At 48.5% G+C, this 15596-nt stretch overlaps 1 protein-coding gene across 1 annotated transcript in view; it reads left to right on the forward strand.

Annotated features, from left to right (window-relative positions):
• The first annotated feature begins 13479 nt into the window (after window positions 1-13479).
• The window catches only part of GRHL1 (grainyhead like transcription factor 1), a 49293-nt gene continuing 47176 nt past the window's right edge, over window positions 13480-15596 (forward strand). The window contains exon 1 of the mRNA XM_028099513.2: window positions 13480-13499. Coding sequence (XP_027955314.1) covers window positions 13480-13499 — 20 coding nt within the window. The remainder of the gene's footprint in view (window positions 13500-15596) is intronic.

Genomic DNA, 15596 nt, shown 5'->3' on the forward strand with positions numbered 1-15596 from the left:
AGCTTGTTACCTCATGGTCACAGAATGGATGCTACAATTCCACACAAACAAATCCTGGTAGAAGGAAGGAACTATGACTAAACACTTTCTCAAGAGTGTCTTTGGTGAGAAAACCCTTTCTAGAAGCCCCCTGGTAGAGTTTCCTTTACATTCCATCGGCCAGAACTGCACCAGGGGAACCATAAAGGGGAATAGGATTACCATGACTGCTTCAGATGATTATCATGATGCATTCCTACCTTCCCTAGGATTAAGGATCTTTCTCTAACATTTGAGCAAAACTGGGGTACTATTAGCAGGGAAAGGCGGGGGTACTGTCTGTTGATAGGCAATGAGCAATGTCTGCACATGGGGTCTTTCCTCTCTAGTTCAAAGTCTCAACATCTCATATGTGCAAAATATGATGCTGTGGTATTATGGGTAAAACATTTCCTAACATCTATTGATCATCTGCCACCAGGGCATTCTGTTAGAAATTTTCTAACTATTAGCATCCGGATTTGTTCTAGTCTTATGGAATGACCTAATAAATGCTTGCATAATGTCTATTATGTGCCAGACATTTTTCTCAGTGCTTCATATATTTTTTCATATGTATTAACAATGGAGTTAAATTAATAAATGAGTTATTAATTTATCCTCACAATAACCGCATGATGTAGGTACTATTATTCCATTTTACAGATGGGGAACCTGAGACACAGGGGGGTTGAATAACTTGCCCAAAGTCACACAGCTAGTCTGGAATAAACTGCTGCACCACACTATCTCTCCCGAGATTTAATCAGCCTTTGCTCCCAAGGAGTTTACAATATTACAAGAGTCAAAAAAAATTTTTTTAAAGATTTTTAAGTAATCTCTACACCCAATGGGGGACTCAAACTCACAACCCCAAGATCAAGAGTCACACGCTCCACCGACTGAGCCAGCCAAGCGCCCCAGCAGAGTCAAAATTTATTTCACCACATTCAATATACGAAATTAATGCCACTTGATTTTATTATCTGTAAATTTTCCCTAGCCTCCACCCTGTCGGGTAGGGGTGGAGGGCAGCCAAGAGGGCAGCCAAGATACTGCTTTGAACCTTTAATCTTACAATTAAGGATATCTTCATCTCTTCAGGGTTAAAAAGCCACTTTGGAATAAATATTTAGCAAAGTGAAATTTGAAATCCCTATTAAGGCTGTTCCTCCCATCCATCTCCTTCCCTAGATGGCCTCTGGGTTCAAGGGTGAGGTGGAGGAAGAGCCCCCACCCTATCTGTGTCCTCTAGGTCCTTGCCAGGCTCTGACGCAGATGGTTGTGGGTGCTGATCACCCCACTCAGCTCCCACTGGCTCAGGTTGTCCACAAGGAATGCTGGTGCTCAGCTCCACCGGCGCCCCCCATGCTCTGCGAGAATGAAGGTGCTTCTGGATCACCTCCACTCTCAGGGATGCCTTAGTATAGGGGGCCGTTTCTCCTTTGCTGCAGTACCCTGTATCAGCACAGGGCACCCTGTAGGTGGGCTCCTCAAGTCCTGTCTCTGCCTGAATACTTGCCTCAGCTCTTTCTAAACTAGAAAGGTGCGCAGTGATGGACTAAGGCAGAAGTAGGCTGAGTGCCATGATGGATGGAGCGCCCCAGGAGCACAGAGGAGGAAGAGAGCACAGCTGGCGGGGGCGGCATGGCAGAGCTTGGCTCCCATGGAGCTGTGCCCCGTTCCCGGGCCACCCCCGCCCGGAGCAGGAAGCAGATTCTTAATCTCCTTTCGGGGGAAGCAATAAATGATTTTGCCGCTAGAGTGACTTGTAATATTTGTTGATTTGGGTGGAATCTCTTTTATGAGCAAAACTTACCTTATGCTTTTTTTTAATTAAAATTCCTTACCCCTGCAGTGAAATATAATTTTACAAATTATGTGACCACCCTAAAGGGAAATAAAACCAAGTAATATTTCACATGGTCTCAGCTCCCATAACTAGCGTAATCGTGTGAAAGCAGATACTTCCGGGGGCGGGGGTTGGGGGGGAGGTGGGGAGTGTGAGTAGAATGCAATAGGTACTTCTAGAAAAAGAGTCTTTAAATTGTCGTCTGTCAGTGATCAGTCTAAGCTCAAAGCCATGCCAATACAGCATATATGTGCTAAAGTGGAGAGAACATCATGTCCTCAGTTGTCTGAGTATCAAACTTGGATCATCAGAACCTCATGGAAAACACAGCTGTGAAGTACCCTTATTCCATACCTACCTACCTGCCTACTGAACCTTTTGCGTGTTTTCTCATTTACTATATCCAGATAAATCTGTCCATCTACATCTGTGGCAATTAGAAGTTTGATCATAGTAGATTAACATTAAAAAAAACTTCTAAATTTTTAAAATGAAAAAATTAAGCCAGTGAGTTACGATGAGAATCTTTTCCCATAAGAATACAGAACACTGGCCTAAATATTTTGTTAATCTACAAGGATATCTCATAAATTTTGAACATAGGTGTTGGGTTTTGGGGGGTTTTGGGGGGAGGGCATTTGGTTTTTTTAATCCTTCAAAAAATGTGGATTTCTTCAGGCAGTTTGAGATTCTGGGTTAGACTTGAAAGGAAAGGGAGGGCCTTCCACCTGCCAACTTTGGCTCCTCTTGCACTGGGTAAATGGACATCATTATGGGAATGCCATGCTGGTTAACAGGGTGAAGAGCTGCTGTGTGCCTTACCTCACCGAAGGGTAATATTTCTCTGGGGCCACAAAAGGCTGTCATGGCCACCCAGAAGTGGAACCTTCTATAGCCCAAAGGAAGGAGAGGAGAGCCCAGGGTTGGGGCAGGGGCTGCACCTTTACCCATTGGGTTTGTGTAGTTCTTTGTTCTCTGTTTTTGTTTTTGTTTTTTCCCTCCATTGGCACAAAGCCGAGGGAAAAAAAAAAAGCCATATTAATCCAACCCTGCATTTTTACAGAAAGCGTTATTGCTTAGGAGAGAAGGAGCATTATTTCCAACTCTTAAGGAAACCTTTGAGTAGAATTTCCAAAGTTCTATGAATCATTATATATTGCGGATAGTTAAAAGTATATATTTTCATGTTGGGCATAGAGCCAGTGACTTTTTTTTTTCCGCTCTAAATACCTCTCTATTCTCAAAAGCTAAGTAAATTCACAAAGTATTAAGTCTCTCACAAAATGTTTTCAAGAAGCTCTTAGTGTGTGTTCCCTTGTTTTGTGCCCTCATGAAGTATTTAAGCATAAAGTGATTTTAGTGCCAGACGTACCTGATAATAGGCTACGACTTGAGAAGAACTTACAAAAGAGTGCTTTTATTGACTTTATAAATTAAGAACCTGGTATTTCAGCTCACTTGGCCTTTTGCCCTTCTGCAACAATTATTTCCTCTGGAACAATTAGTACATGTTTTATGGATATTTGCGTTGAACCAGGTGACTCACGGATATTTCCAAAAGAATTTTTAAGTTCGAATTCCACTTAAATGTAATTACCTTTTGTCACCATTGTTGTCTGCATTAATTCAGATTAAGTGATTAAGTTAAACATTACCTAAAATGAAAGAGGTGGTCTCTGATTTTAACTCGAAGGTTAAAAGTAGGAAAGAAGTGTTCCTTACCACATTGGGGGGTAAGAAAATATTATAAACATGTTTACCTATTTTTACCTTTCTCTCCTTACAAATTCACACCAGAGTAAGTCTCCCTGGGAAGGTCTCCTCTGCCTGGGGTCCCTTGTCACCCTGCTTGGGCCCTCTCCTCCCGCCCCCCGCTTGGCCATTCTGCCAAAACACAATTTGCACATGTCAACCCCTCTCTACTTCTCCCAGTCTACCCACTGAATTTCTCCAAGTGCAGCCCAGGGATCTGTGTTTCATCAAGGTGGTGCTTGTCAAGACCCTTCCTGACTCCCCTGCCAGCCTCCTCCTCAGCACAGCCAGGGCTCCAGGGAGGTGGGGTAGCCTGGGAGTCTGCATTTTGTCACTTGGCCACCCCCACCCCCACACACCCTAATTCTGCTGTCTGTTCTGCCTCCTGGTCCCCAGCTCACTATGTCCCTTGACTGGTCTCATCCTCCCTCTGTCTGAAAGGGCACCGAGTCCTTGCGCAGCATCAGGGAGAGCTCTTTCTGTTCCTCAGCAGCTACAGCACATCCCCATCCCATGTTCGGCATGGAGGGGAGCCTACTTCTGCAGGCGTCCTGTTGCCCCAGCCAGGCAGGAAGCCTTTGAGACCGGGAGCCATTTCTCATGCTCTGCGTATAGAACCCCACATCCCACAGATGCTCAAGAAAGGCCTCCGATGGAAGGAATGAGGATAAAAAGGGAAAGATTATGAAAACCTTCCCGCTTTCTTACCGGCTATGCACTGCAAGGATCACTGCTTGACAAATGAACCTGGCTGTCTGCCTTCCAAATGTTGGTCTTGAATCAAATGGAAGTATTTTTAAAACAGAAGGGGGAACACAGGCCTCACTTTTGCTCGAGGTACACCTGAGGCAACACCACAGAGATTACATGTCCCCGCAGTGCTGGCAATATGGCAGGCACGGGTCTCAGCACTTACATATCCCTCCCCTCATCCCCTGACTGATCCCATGATGCAGTACGTTATTTGACAAAGACGCTGAGAAGCCCTGATCCCAGGCAAACTAGCTCCAGAATCTGTGGGCTTCAGTTTACCGCCCTGCCTCTCCAAGCTCCCAGCCCTGGTGATGTCAGTTTGGAATCAAAGGAGCCCAAACGCTACCATGAAGAAGAAAATATTAGCGTTTATGACTGACGTGTTTCCTCACCACCCCCTCCTCCTCCAAACCTCCGCCCTGAACCTGTTCGTCCTTCATGCTCCCTGGCCCTCAATTACGGCACCATTCACCTAATCACCTACGCCATAAATCACCAACCCCTCCCAGTCTGTCACCCAACATCTCTGTCACTCAGCCCCGATGGTTCCACCACCAACGATCTCTCTGGCCAGTCTCCAATCCTCTGACAACACAGTCACTGCCCAGCGCAGGCCTCATCATCTCCCTCCTGGTGTGTGCAAAACCACACTCATTTCCAAGCATCTGTCCCTGTCCTACCCCTGCCAGTTATGTCCCCAAAATAGATCTAATGACACTCTGAGGCTCAGCACCCTTCGATGGCTTCTTGCCGAGTGTGGGTCCTACACAGCACCCCCCTCACCTGCCCCGCCCCAGCTCCCTCCATCGCAGACAAGAGGATCCTGAACAACCATGACATCTCCCACCTCAGGGCCTTTGCCCGTGCTGTATTCCTTATCAGAAATGCCCTCCCTCATCTCAGGAGACCTCTTATTCTTCCTTAAAGACCCTGCTCAATTGTCATGTCCTCCATTTCCCCCCCTCAGCTCCCCCAGGCAGAATCCATCATTCCCTAAGCATTCGACACACACCCCCCATTAGGGCATTTGCAACATTTGTGCAAATGTGCCCAGGTCTCCAGATCGAGCAACTTGTGCGCCAGACCATGAGTTAGTCATGGATACACGCTCCCGTGGGCTGGGTAGGAGGTTTGGAGGGTAAGAAACCTGAGATCTTATATGAAAAATAAGAGTTCACAAAGGTTAAAAAAATATAGGTAACATGTCAAAGAAGAAGCTCATTTAGGAGATTTCACACGCCTAATTTATAATAATGAACTTCATACAATTAATTTCTTTTTTTAATGCAAGCATTTATTTGTTTAGAGAGGAAGGAGAGGGCAGAGAATCTTTTTTTTTAAAGATTTTATTTATTTACTTATTTATTTGTTATCAGAGAGAGAGAGAGAGAGAGCACAAGCAGGGGGAGCAGTGAGGGAGAGGGAGAAGCAGGCGCGGGGCTCCATCCCAGGACCCTGGGATTATGACCTCAGCCGAAGGCAGACGTTTCACCAACTGAGCCACCCAGGCGCCCCCATACAATTAACTTCTACTTGCCACCCACCTGAAACTTCATAGGGTCTCTCTTCTATGCATTCTCAATGCAACGGCAGTATGTTGTTTTGCTTTGTTAAGGATCATGTGCGTTCCAAGAAGCACTCTTTTTGCTTTGCCTGCCCTGTCTCCGTGTTAAAAGCCCTCTGATTTCCTGTCTCAGAGTTCATGTCCCCATCTGCTGATCCCCATGACGGCCCCAGAGTAGAGTCACCTGGACTTTTGTGATGCCCTCAGGAGCTTTGACTAAGAGGATGGCAGGATACCTGAGGAATAATGCCCCGCTGCCTCTCAATTCCGAAGTGATAGAACCAGCGTGGTGCTCGAGGTGGTTTCAGACCTCGCCCACAGCAGCCCTGTCCCTTCATGAGAAGCAATCCCGCAACTCCAAATCCTGCTTCCACATCGTTTCTCTCTCTTGATGCTTGTGGTGAAATTCTCCTGATTTTTTTTTCCTGTTCCTTTTTTCAACCCCTAGTTCCTCCTTTTGCTAACTATCACCAACAGGAGTAACTCAAAATTCCAGATATTGGAATTGACAGTTTTGCAGTGTTTAGGAAAGATAACCAAAGGTGAGTCACAAAATACTCGAATTTCAAGTAAAAAGAAACTCAGCTGGGGAAGAATTACTAGAAAAATTGAGTTAATAAAATGTCAACTTTGGGCAAGCAACTTAATCCCTTGTTTCCTTCCTATAAAGGCAGGATAATCTCTTGTATTAAAATGTGGTGAGATGCTACAATTTTAAATATCCATTTTATAATGAAGCTGTTTCCCCACTAGTAACCTTTTCTTCAAAGAGTGAAATATGCAAATGTGAGCCAGCAAGCAGAGCCAAGCCCTCCCACTCCGGAGCCTGGAGCACTTTCTTGAGATGGCTGCAAAGCATGATGGCTCCTCCCCACTCAGTATTAGTCACGGACAAGAGAGGTTTGCTGAAGGGTAAGGCCAGCGTGTCTAAGCCAAGGGCTTTCTGGCAGCTGTGTTGCAACTGTTGAGCCTTCGCTGGAATGATCGATCTGTGTGAAGCCATAAGAAAAGAATGTGAGATATCTGGGTTCCAGTTGCCAGCAAGAGGGTGACACCCAACTTGACATAGCTGCTTCTGCCTCCATTCAGAAATGGGGAGAGAGTCTGGATCAAGTCCCAGGTATTTAACAAGACTCACCTGAGACTGCAGTCATCCTGGCGTGACAGGCAGGCATGGTAGGGAAGGGACGAAGCCTCCGTGAACAAGGACATTGGAAGATAGACTGTCGATACCACAAAATGGAGAGAGAGTTCAGGGAGTCGCCATGTTCTCTAAGTTGGGGAATCAATTTAGAGAATACTCAAATGCCATCCCCTATGCCAGGTGTTGTCACTAGAAGCCCCAGCCATGGCTCTGCCACATTTAAAGTGTCCAGGCTGCTTTATAATGGGGTGACAGGCTAAACCCAGAATGTCAGGCAGAAACACTCTCATATTGGTGGTACCACCACCTAGAAGGGAAAGTGTGGGATTTGGAAATAAGGGTCTGGATTCAAGTCCTGAATTTACTGACTTATGAGACTCTGCATACATCATTTGATCTCTCTGGACCTCATTTCTTTATCTGCGGGGTAGGACATAACCCTGTCTACCTCAGAGGCTTGCTTTAAGGGTCAAAGTTGCTGAGGTATGTGATCTCGGGTCAATGAATAATGCCCAAAGAAGGCTAATGTCATCACCGTCCTGAATAACAACTATCGATACTCCAGCATAAGCTTATCGCTATGCTAGATGATGAGGGGTTTTTTTTTTATATGAGATATAGTTTCTGTCCCTAAAGCAGCTTATAATAAATACAGTGAGGAAAATGGGAAGGTGGAACGCTTCATATTTATTGAATTCCAATAGGTCTGGCATAGTTTGAGACACTTTTCACAAAACAAAACAGATAATTCCTTTGGTGATAGGAATTAGTACCTCATATCCCCCAGCTGTGGAAACTGAGGCTCAGGGTTAAGTAATTTTCCTAAGTCACAGAGCTGGGAGGTGAGGGTGGGGATTCCACACTCTCCCTTCCACACCCCGTATCTTCGGAGCAGAAGGCTTTCATGTCACAACTGTGAGAGACAGGATGGCTCTGGTACGCTGGGCGGGACTGACTCTCGGATGGCAGGCATGGAGGCCCTACCATCGCAACTACTTGAGATGTCTCTCCGATACGGACGGGCTGTTTCATCAGAGTGAGGTCCCTGCATGTGATGAGCCCTGCAAATGGCTGGTCAGGTGATGGTGAGGTGGTGTGGCCAACAAACAGGCACAGGGAGGAACCAGACTAGCTTCCCAATCACCTAATCTCTAAAGAAGCTGGAGGCCAACCATCAAGTGTCTTTGTGCAGGGGATTGTGGGAGCTTCTTTAACCACATGATCTTATTTAACTCCACAAAACTTGATACTGTTTCCCTCATTTTACAGCAGGGAAAGCCGTGAGGTAGACTGCTTGAGGTAAAAATATGAGGCAGATCTGAGATTTGAATCCAGATCTGATGGCCTTGAAGTCATTCTCTCGAACTCATGCAGAGCTGAATGAACTGAAAGGCAGAGCAGCTTGTGAAGAACAGTTTAATAACGGGATAGCTGAGGCACTGTGGGAGTCATTCAGATGGGGTGGGAGGGATGCCTGGAGGAGCTGGCATTGCAGGTGGCCCAGAAGGCAGAGGTGGGGTGGAGGTGGTGAGGTGGAGAGAAGCAAAGAAATAGCAGAGGCAACCAAGGGCCGAAAACTGTGGGACATATTCAGGGAACACCGTGAGGGGGTCCAGAGCATTGGGGGCTTTTCACTGGGACATAAATTCAGAAATGTATGTAGTGGCCAGATAGAGAAGGAGCTTAAATGACAGACCAAGGAGGTTGAACTTCAGTTTTGTAAACGGTGGCTAGCTAAGATCAGAACTACTCCTAGCAACCATCCTTTTGAGTCATGAGACGTTGGAGCTGGAAGGGACCAGATGGCCAGTCCAACCTCTTCCTTTTTCTGAGGCCAAGAAAGCAGAAGAACCTGGGCTAGAACCCACTCAATCTATTCAGCCTGCCTCTTAACTTCCACATTCCCTACTTGGAAGCCCATGACTTGAGAAGGTACCTCAAAGATCCTCCTTCTCTTAAACACACACACACACGCGCACGCGCGCGCGCGCGCGCACACACACACACACACACACACACACACACGCACGCACAAACCCATCCATGAGCTAAAAAGAATTATTGCCAAACAAATACAAAGACGCTAAACTTCACTCATAATTTTAAAAAAATGCAAATCAAAACAATGAGATAGTATTTTTCATCTAACTGATTGGCAAAGCAAAGTTTGATAATGCCCGTGGTTGGTGAGGGTGTGGCACTTCAGGCTGTCCGATATCCTGTTGGTTGAAACCCAAATGGAGCAACCTTTTGGAAAACAATTTGGTAAGATCTATAAGAGCTGCAACTTTGCATGCCTTTTTCATGGAAGCTCCAATTCTAGGATTTACCCAATAGCCATACCCAGTCAAGTGTGCAAAGTGTATAGTTAGAGGGATGTTTACTGCAGAACGTTTATAAATGTGAAAAACTGGGGAGAAAAACCCTCATTGTTCACCCATAGGGTCTCATTGTCACACACATCAATACAAAGAAATAATATGTAGCCATTTTTTTAAAAAAAAGGCAGTAGATATGTATACACTCACATGAAAAATGTTTAAGACATCAGAAATGGAAGCAAGCAAGCTGAGGAGGGTTGTGCACAGCGTGAATCCCATTTGTGTAAGAAAATAAGACATATGTACGCTTACAGATACATGGGAATTATCTAGGAAGAGACACTAAAACTGTTCACAGTGATATCTCTGGGGAGAGCGACAGGATGGAGGATGGAGGAGGGAGGGACTCTGTGCTCTAAATTTCCTTTATTTTACTTAAATCTCCTTTATTCCTTTTTGTTGTTGTTGTTCCTTTACTTCTCCCTTTCTTTCTTTTTTGCTTTTTAAAAAAAGCTATGACCATGTATGATTTTTATAACTTAAAAAAATAGTAACCAAAGTAAAGGTATTGCCAACAGATAGATGGATTGCTCATAGATCTGGATTTTAACTTCTGTCTTAGAGAACTCTTAGAGACAAGCTCAATAAGCCTGTATGAACATTTACAAAGTAGACCCAGTGTTTTTTATTAATATACCTAAGGTCTAACAACCTCGGGCCCTTACCGTTCTTGTTTTTGGTTTTGTGATTTGATATTTATTCATTTGTCCCATATTTATTTTGTGCCTACCACGTATCAGGCAGTGGGACTGAAGCATGAGGCCGTTAGTCTTTGCAACAGGAAGGCCGTTTAGAGCAATCCACAGACATGGTCCAGAAGGGAAGAGAGGCAGAACCGATGCCTGCAGAGGATCGGACCCATTCAATGAACACTTACTGGATGTTTTCTACGTGTATCGCATGAGGCCGGGGGCATTCAAACGGAAGCAGTACAATCCCTGCCCTCTCATGAAGAGCGCCCACCATGGTAGAGCCGGGCACAAACAGAAAATCACATATTACAAACAGAATCTGGTAAATGTAATGGGGTGATGCATGGGGGACGGTGTGTGTGCACAGGACACTTGACCCAGCCTAGGAGGTCAGGGAGGTCCCCCCTGGGGCAATGGGGAGTCCTGGCTGAGTCTGGAAGGTTGAGCGAAGTGGGCCAAGTGGGAAGTGGAGGGGCAGGGAATTGCGGGCGAGGGCGGTTCTCAGTACTGATCAACACGGGAAGGAGAATAGCGAAATGGCAGGTTGAGCTATTCATCTGTACACCCGGCTGAGGAGTTTGAACTTTATCTTGAGTGTACTAGAGTTGACATGATCTCAAATGTGTGCTTTATAAACCTCCGCCTGGCCACAGCTGGAGACGCAGTAGAGGAAGAAGAGAAAGAAAAGTCAAGGTAGAGACAGGGTCCCGCTGTGAGTCGCTTCAAGCAGTGCAACCCTGATGATTTCCACCTATACGCTGTTATTAATATTTTCCTTAAATTACCTCGTCTAAAACAATACAATTTGTTTAAACAGGAAACTAGTGAATAAGAAAAAAGGGACTGGCTCCACACTCCAGGGTTGGACCCAGGATTAGGGGATGGAAATGGGAAATGGCAGAGGGGACAGTGAGAAGTGTCTGTGGAGGCTGATTCGGGGCCCAGGGGGCCTGGAGAACGGGGAGCAGGAAACGGGCAGGGATCGCTGAGGGACAGCGGGTGCTGAAGGAAGCCCCCGAGGGCCTCCACGCTGCTAAATCCTCATCTTACTTGACCTCCAGGCAGCATGTGCCCCAGCTGACCATGCCTTCCCCCTGTCTCACTTGCTCTACTCGGCTCCCATGCGTCCGTTCTCCTCCGACCTCAGTGGTCTCCCCTCTTCTGCCTCCTCTGCTGGACCCCCTTCTTCCCAGCCTTCCTGTGTTGGGGGCTCCAGGGTCCTGTGCTGGTCCCGTTTTCTCCTCCCTCACCGCAGTGGAGATTGAGCTTATCCCCAGGCCTTCAAGACCATCTTTGTGCTGATGACTCCCCGATGTCTGTTCAGCCCCTTCATCCCTGGACTCCACACTCACATCCAACCTACTGATATATCTATTTGGATCTCTAATAAAAATCGTGAATTTACTTGCACAATGGGACGCCTGACCTCCCCCAGACTTATGCCTGCTGTCTTCCCCATCTCGGTGATGGCAAAACATTCCTTCCAGCTTTTACCTTTAATAGTTGTCTTTGAATCTCTTTTTCTCATACTTCATATCCAATTTTCTGGAAATCCTGCCGGCTCTATCTTCAGAATAGATCCAACCATGTCTCACTCTACCATCCTAGGCCACGTTACTGCTATCTTTGGTCTGGGCTCCCTGCGCCCATCTTTGTGTCCCTACCACCCGCATTATTTAAAGACAGGGGTGAGATCAGGTCACTGCTCTACTCCAAACTCTCCATCTTACTCAGTAAAAACCAAAGCGGGCACGAAGTCTTCCAACTCCCCATCCTCCCTCCTTGCCCCCCTCTGGTCATACGGGTCTCCTGACGTTCACTGTTCACAACTTATGCAAAGGTGTGCCTCTGCCTGTACCCTCCTCCCTCACTTCCTTGAAGGCCTTTCCTCCTCAAGCCTCCCAACCCCGGCTCCACCCCATGCTCTCCAGCTGCCTGCTCTCCTTTTCCTCCTGCAGAACTCCCCACTCTCCAACACACCATATAATTTACTCATTGTGTTTATTGTCTGTTACCCCCTAGGATGCTGAAGGCTGGCAGGGAAACTTGTTCACTATCTCCAGCATCTAGAACAATGCCTGACATATAGGAGTTCTCTCAATATATATTCGTTGAACCAGCGAGCAGACCCCAGAGACGAAGAGAGCTTCAGCTCAGGAGGACAATCTGGGCCAGGGGTAGGGGTGGACATGAATGGCAGCCGGGGGGTAAGCTCAGAGAGGCTGCAGTAGGGCTGCCAGAAGGCTCAGCAGCGGGTTAGAGATGGAGCCCGAGGAAGCAGCTCTGGGGTGAGGCGAGCGAAGGGTGAAGGGGTTGAAGCCCCGCCGGGGGTCCTGATAAAAGGGTGCGCGGGGATTAGAGGCGGTAGACGGGCGGGGGGCCGGCAGTGAGGTGGGGCGCAGAAGAGGGGGACGGGAAGCACTTGGGACCGGGCGTCTCGGACTGGAGGCTGATGCCACCGCGGGCTGGTCCCCACCCCGGCCGCACGAGGGGAAACAACGGTTGCCCTACGACTGTCACTTAGCGGCCAACGTAAGAAGGATGAGCACGAGGTTCCAAAGCCGGACAGCTGCGGTGGGCTCGGCGAGGAAGGAGGCATCTGAGCTTTCTCAGGTAAAAGCCAGAAGCCTCATAAATAAGTGGACGCGGACTGAGAGGCGGCACGAGGGCGGGGCGCTTCACAGGCCCGGGGAGGGAAGGTGCCCGAGGCAGCGGAGCGGCGGACCGCGGGCTGGGAGGCTCCGTCACTGCAGCGGGGAGGGCTTCCGTGGGCTAGCGGGGAAGGAAGGACCCTCAAGGCCCGAGAAGGCGGCGCCAAGGCACGGCCCGTCCCTCAGGTGAGCCGCCGAGGCCTGCGACTGCGGCCCAGGGCGGTGGGCGCGCGGTGGCCGGCGGCGGGACGGGAGGTGCGCGCGGGGAGCCGCACGCGGGGAGCCGCACCGCCACGCCAGTCTCGGCGGGAGGCAGGCCGAGAGCGCGGGGCGCGCCGCACGGACGCGGCCACGCGGAGCGGCGGCCCCCGCCCCGGCGCCCAGCGCGCCGGCCAATCCGGCGGCGCCGCCGGCCGTCCGGCCCCGAGGCCCCGCCCCGGGCCGGCGCGCCGCCAGCCAATGGGCGGTCGAGCCCGGGCGCCCAGAGCGCGCAGCCCGCGCGGAGCCGGCTCAGAGCGAGAAAAGCGAACCCAACCCGTCGGGGCCGCCGCTCCGGACCCGCCGCCGCCGCCGCCGCCGCCGCCGCCGCCGCCGCCTCCTCCCCCCCGGATCGGGTGTACTGTCCCAACCCGAAAGTCCAGTTCTGCGGCCCGGCAGCGGCGAGCAAGCGCGATGACACAGGAGTACGACAAGTGAGTGAGGCGCCGGCGCGCGAGTCGGGCCGTGCGGCTTGAGGCAGCCGCTGTGCGCGGGGCCCGCCGCACCTGCCGCGAGGCCGGGAGAGGCGAGGCCGGTCGGGCGGGGGTGCGAGGCTGGCCGCGGGGCGAGGCCGGGCGGGCGGGGCGCGGAGCGGGCCGGGAGGGCGGGGGGGCTCGTCTCGTCGTCCACTTTCTTCACCGCCGCGGCCTCCGCCCTCGGCACCCCCTCCCCCGCGCCTTTGTTCCACCGAAGCCCCCGGGGGAGACCCTTGCCTTCGGGACTCAATTCGGGAGGGGAGAACCCCCCCTCAGCTCCCTCCGCCCTTCCGCCTCAGCGGCCTCGTCAGGGGGACCACCGCGCGGGCGCGCCCCCGTCTCGGCTCTGCTGCTGGCAGGGGTGCGGGAAGGGAGATTCGGGGCGCCGCGCCGCGCGAGAGCCCCGCCAGGGTCGCTTTTGCTCAGGGGCGGCAGCGGAGCTCTTTGGGCCCCGCTCCCCCGCTGGGAGGCTCGCCGTCTCTGGTAGTCAGTCCCTTGTCGTCCAGCCATCTCCTTCAGTCCGTCCGCTAGAACTTCCGAAAGGAGAAATTTAGGGAAAAGTTGAAGCGCTCTGGTGTCCTGGCATTCCCCCCGCCCCCCCCCGCTGGCTGTGTGAGTGAGAAAATTGTTGTAGGAGTTATTTTGCCACTTGCATCATTGATGGTAATTACAGATTACTGTAATTAAAAATCCTCAGAGAATATCAAGAAGATGAAATCTTCGAAATCTGGGTGATAAACAGAACGCACTGTACTAATACTCCTTTTGGAGTTTGTGATTAGAGAAATATTTTTGACAAATGCAAGGCGGTAATGTAAGATGTTAACATTAAGGGACACTGGGTGAGGGATATTTCTGTATTTTCTTTGCAACTTTTCTGTGAGTGTAAAATTGTTGCGAAATAAAACATTTATTAGGAAAAAAAGTAAATTGCACCAAACCAATCTATGTACTTCAGATCAGTGAATCCAGATCAGAGGTATCCAGTTTTATCATTGTTAAGGATCATTTTATTTAAGTGATCTTTTTCTGATTGGGAAGGTTAGATATGGTGTATGGGATATCTTAAATGGATGAATCTTGTGTTCAGTGTGCAGTTAAATTATCACTTGAAATATGTTTCAGAAGTCTTTTGAGAGATCACTGATGAAGGGTTTAAGACTTACCAAAGGCAGTGATGGGCCTTTAGGGACTAGCAGCTGCCTGACTGTCATATGAGGAAGTAGACTAAGACAGGCAGCTGGTTACTGTTTATTTCTTGACTTATGGTTTAGATAAGGCAAATTTCCAAAGCTAAAATTTTGGCCTTAGGCACACTTTGGAAATGTAAGACACCTCCAGGGTGATCACAAACAGAACCATTTGCAAAAAATATTTTCTGTTGCCTGTACAAATTTGGGATGGGGGTGGGAGAAGAAGGGAAGCTGAAAAACTAGCATTACGGGAATTGAATGAGCCAAGTGCTGTCATAATCTTCTGGAAGTAGCTATTACACTATTAATAATAGCTTAGCACTGCACCAGTAAATCACTCCAGGATACCACTGATTCAGTGGTGGTTATACTCTGCTCCTCATGGTGTAGGGAATGCACTTTTGTGCGTTTATTTATTCATTTATTGTGAATTTGAGATTTATACACACAGCCTTCATTTTTAAATAAACTGCTCCATTGTGTTTGTTTTGTGTTAGAATAGTATACCCCCTCAAGACTGCTTTCCCTACTAAATGTAAATAGTATTTGGATTTTATGCCTTGATTTTATGCCTAGACATGAGTTTAAAACATTGACTTTGAAATAAGACCCAATTTTGAGGATAAATTCGGTTGTTGCTCCGTGTTCCCACCCCTTTTCAAAGATGTTCTCCTTTTTAAAAATCCGTATCTGTTTTTAAAGGGCCTGGGTGACTGCCAAAACCCTAACCTTTGTTGATTACTTGAAAAGATAATCAATCTTTCTGCATTCACTTTTAGAGTAGGTAGGTCACCTTTAGGCCATTTACATATTTCATTTGTGTGTTGCAATGAGCGCTGATCCTTAAATTTGCTTGTTAGAA

Source organism: Eumetopias jubatus, unplaced genomic scaffold, assembly GCF_037043125.1.
Source record: "Eumetopias jubatus isolate StellerSeaLion01/CBP00866 unplaced genomic scaffold, mEumJub1_p1.0 scaffold_9, whole genome shotgun sequence".
NCBI classification, from domain to species: domain Eukaryota; kingdom Metazoa; phylum Chordata; class Mammalia; order Carnivora; family Otariidae; genus Eumetopias; species Eumetopias jubatus.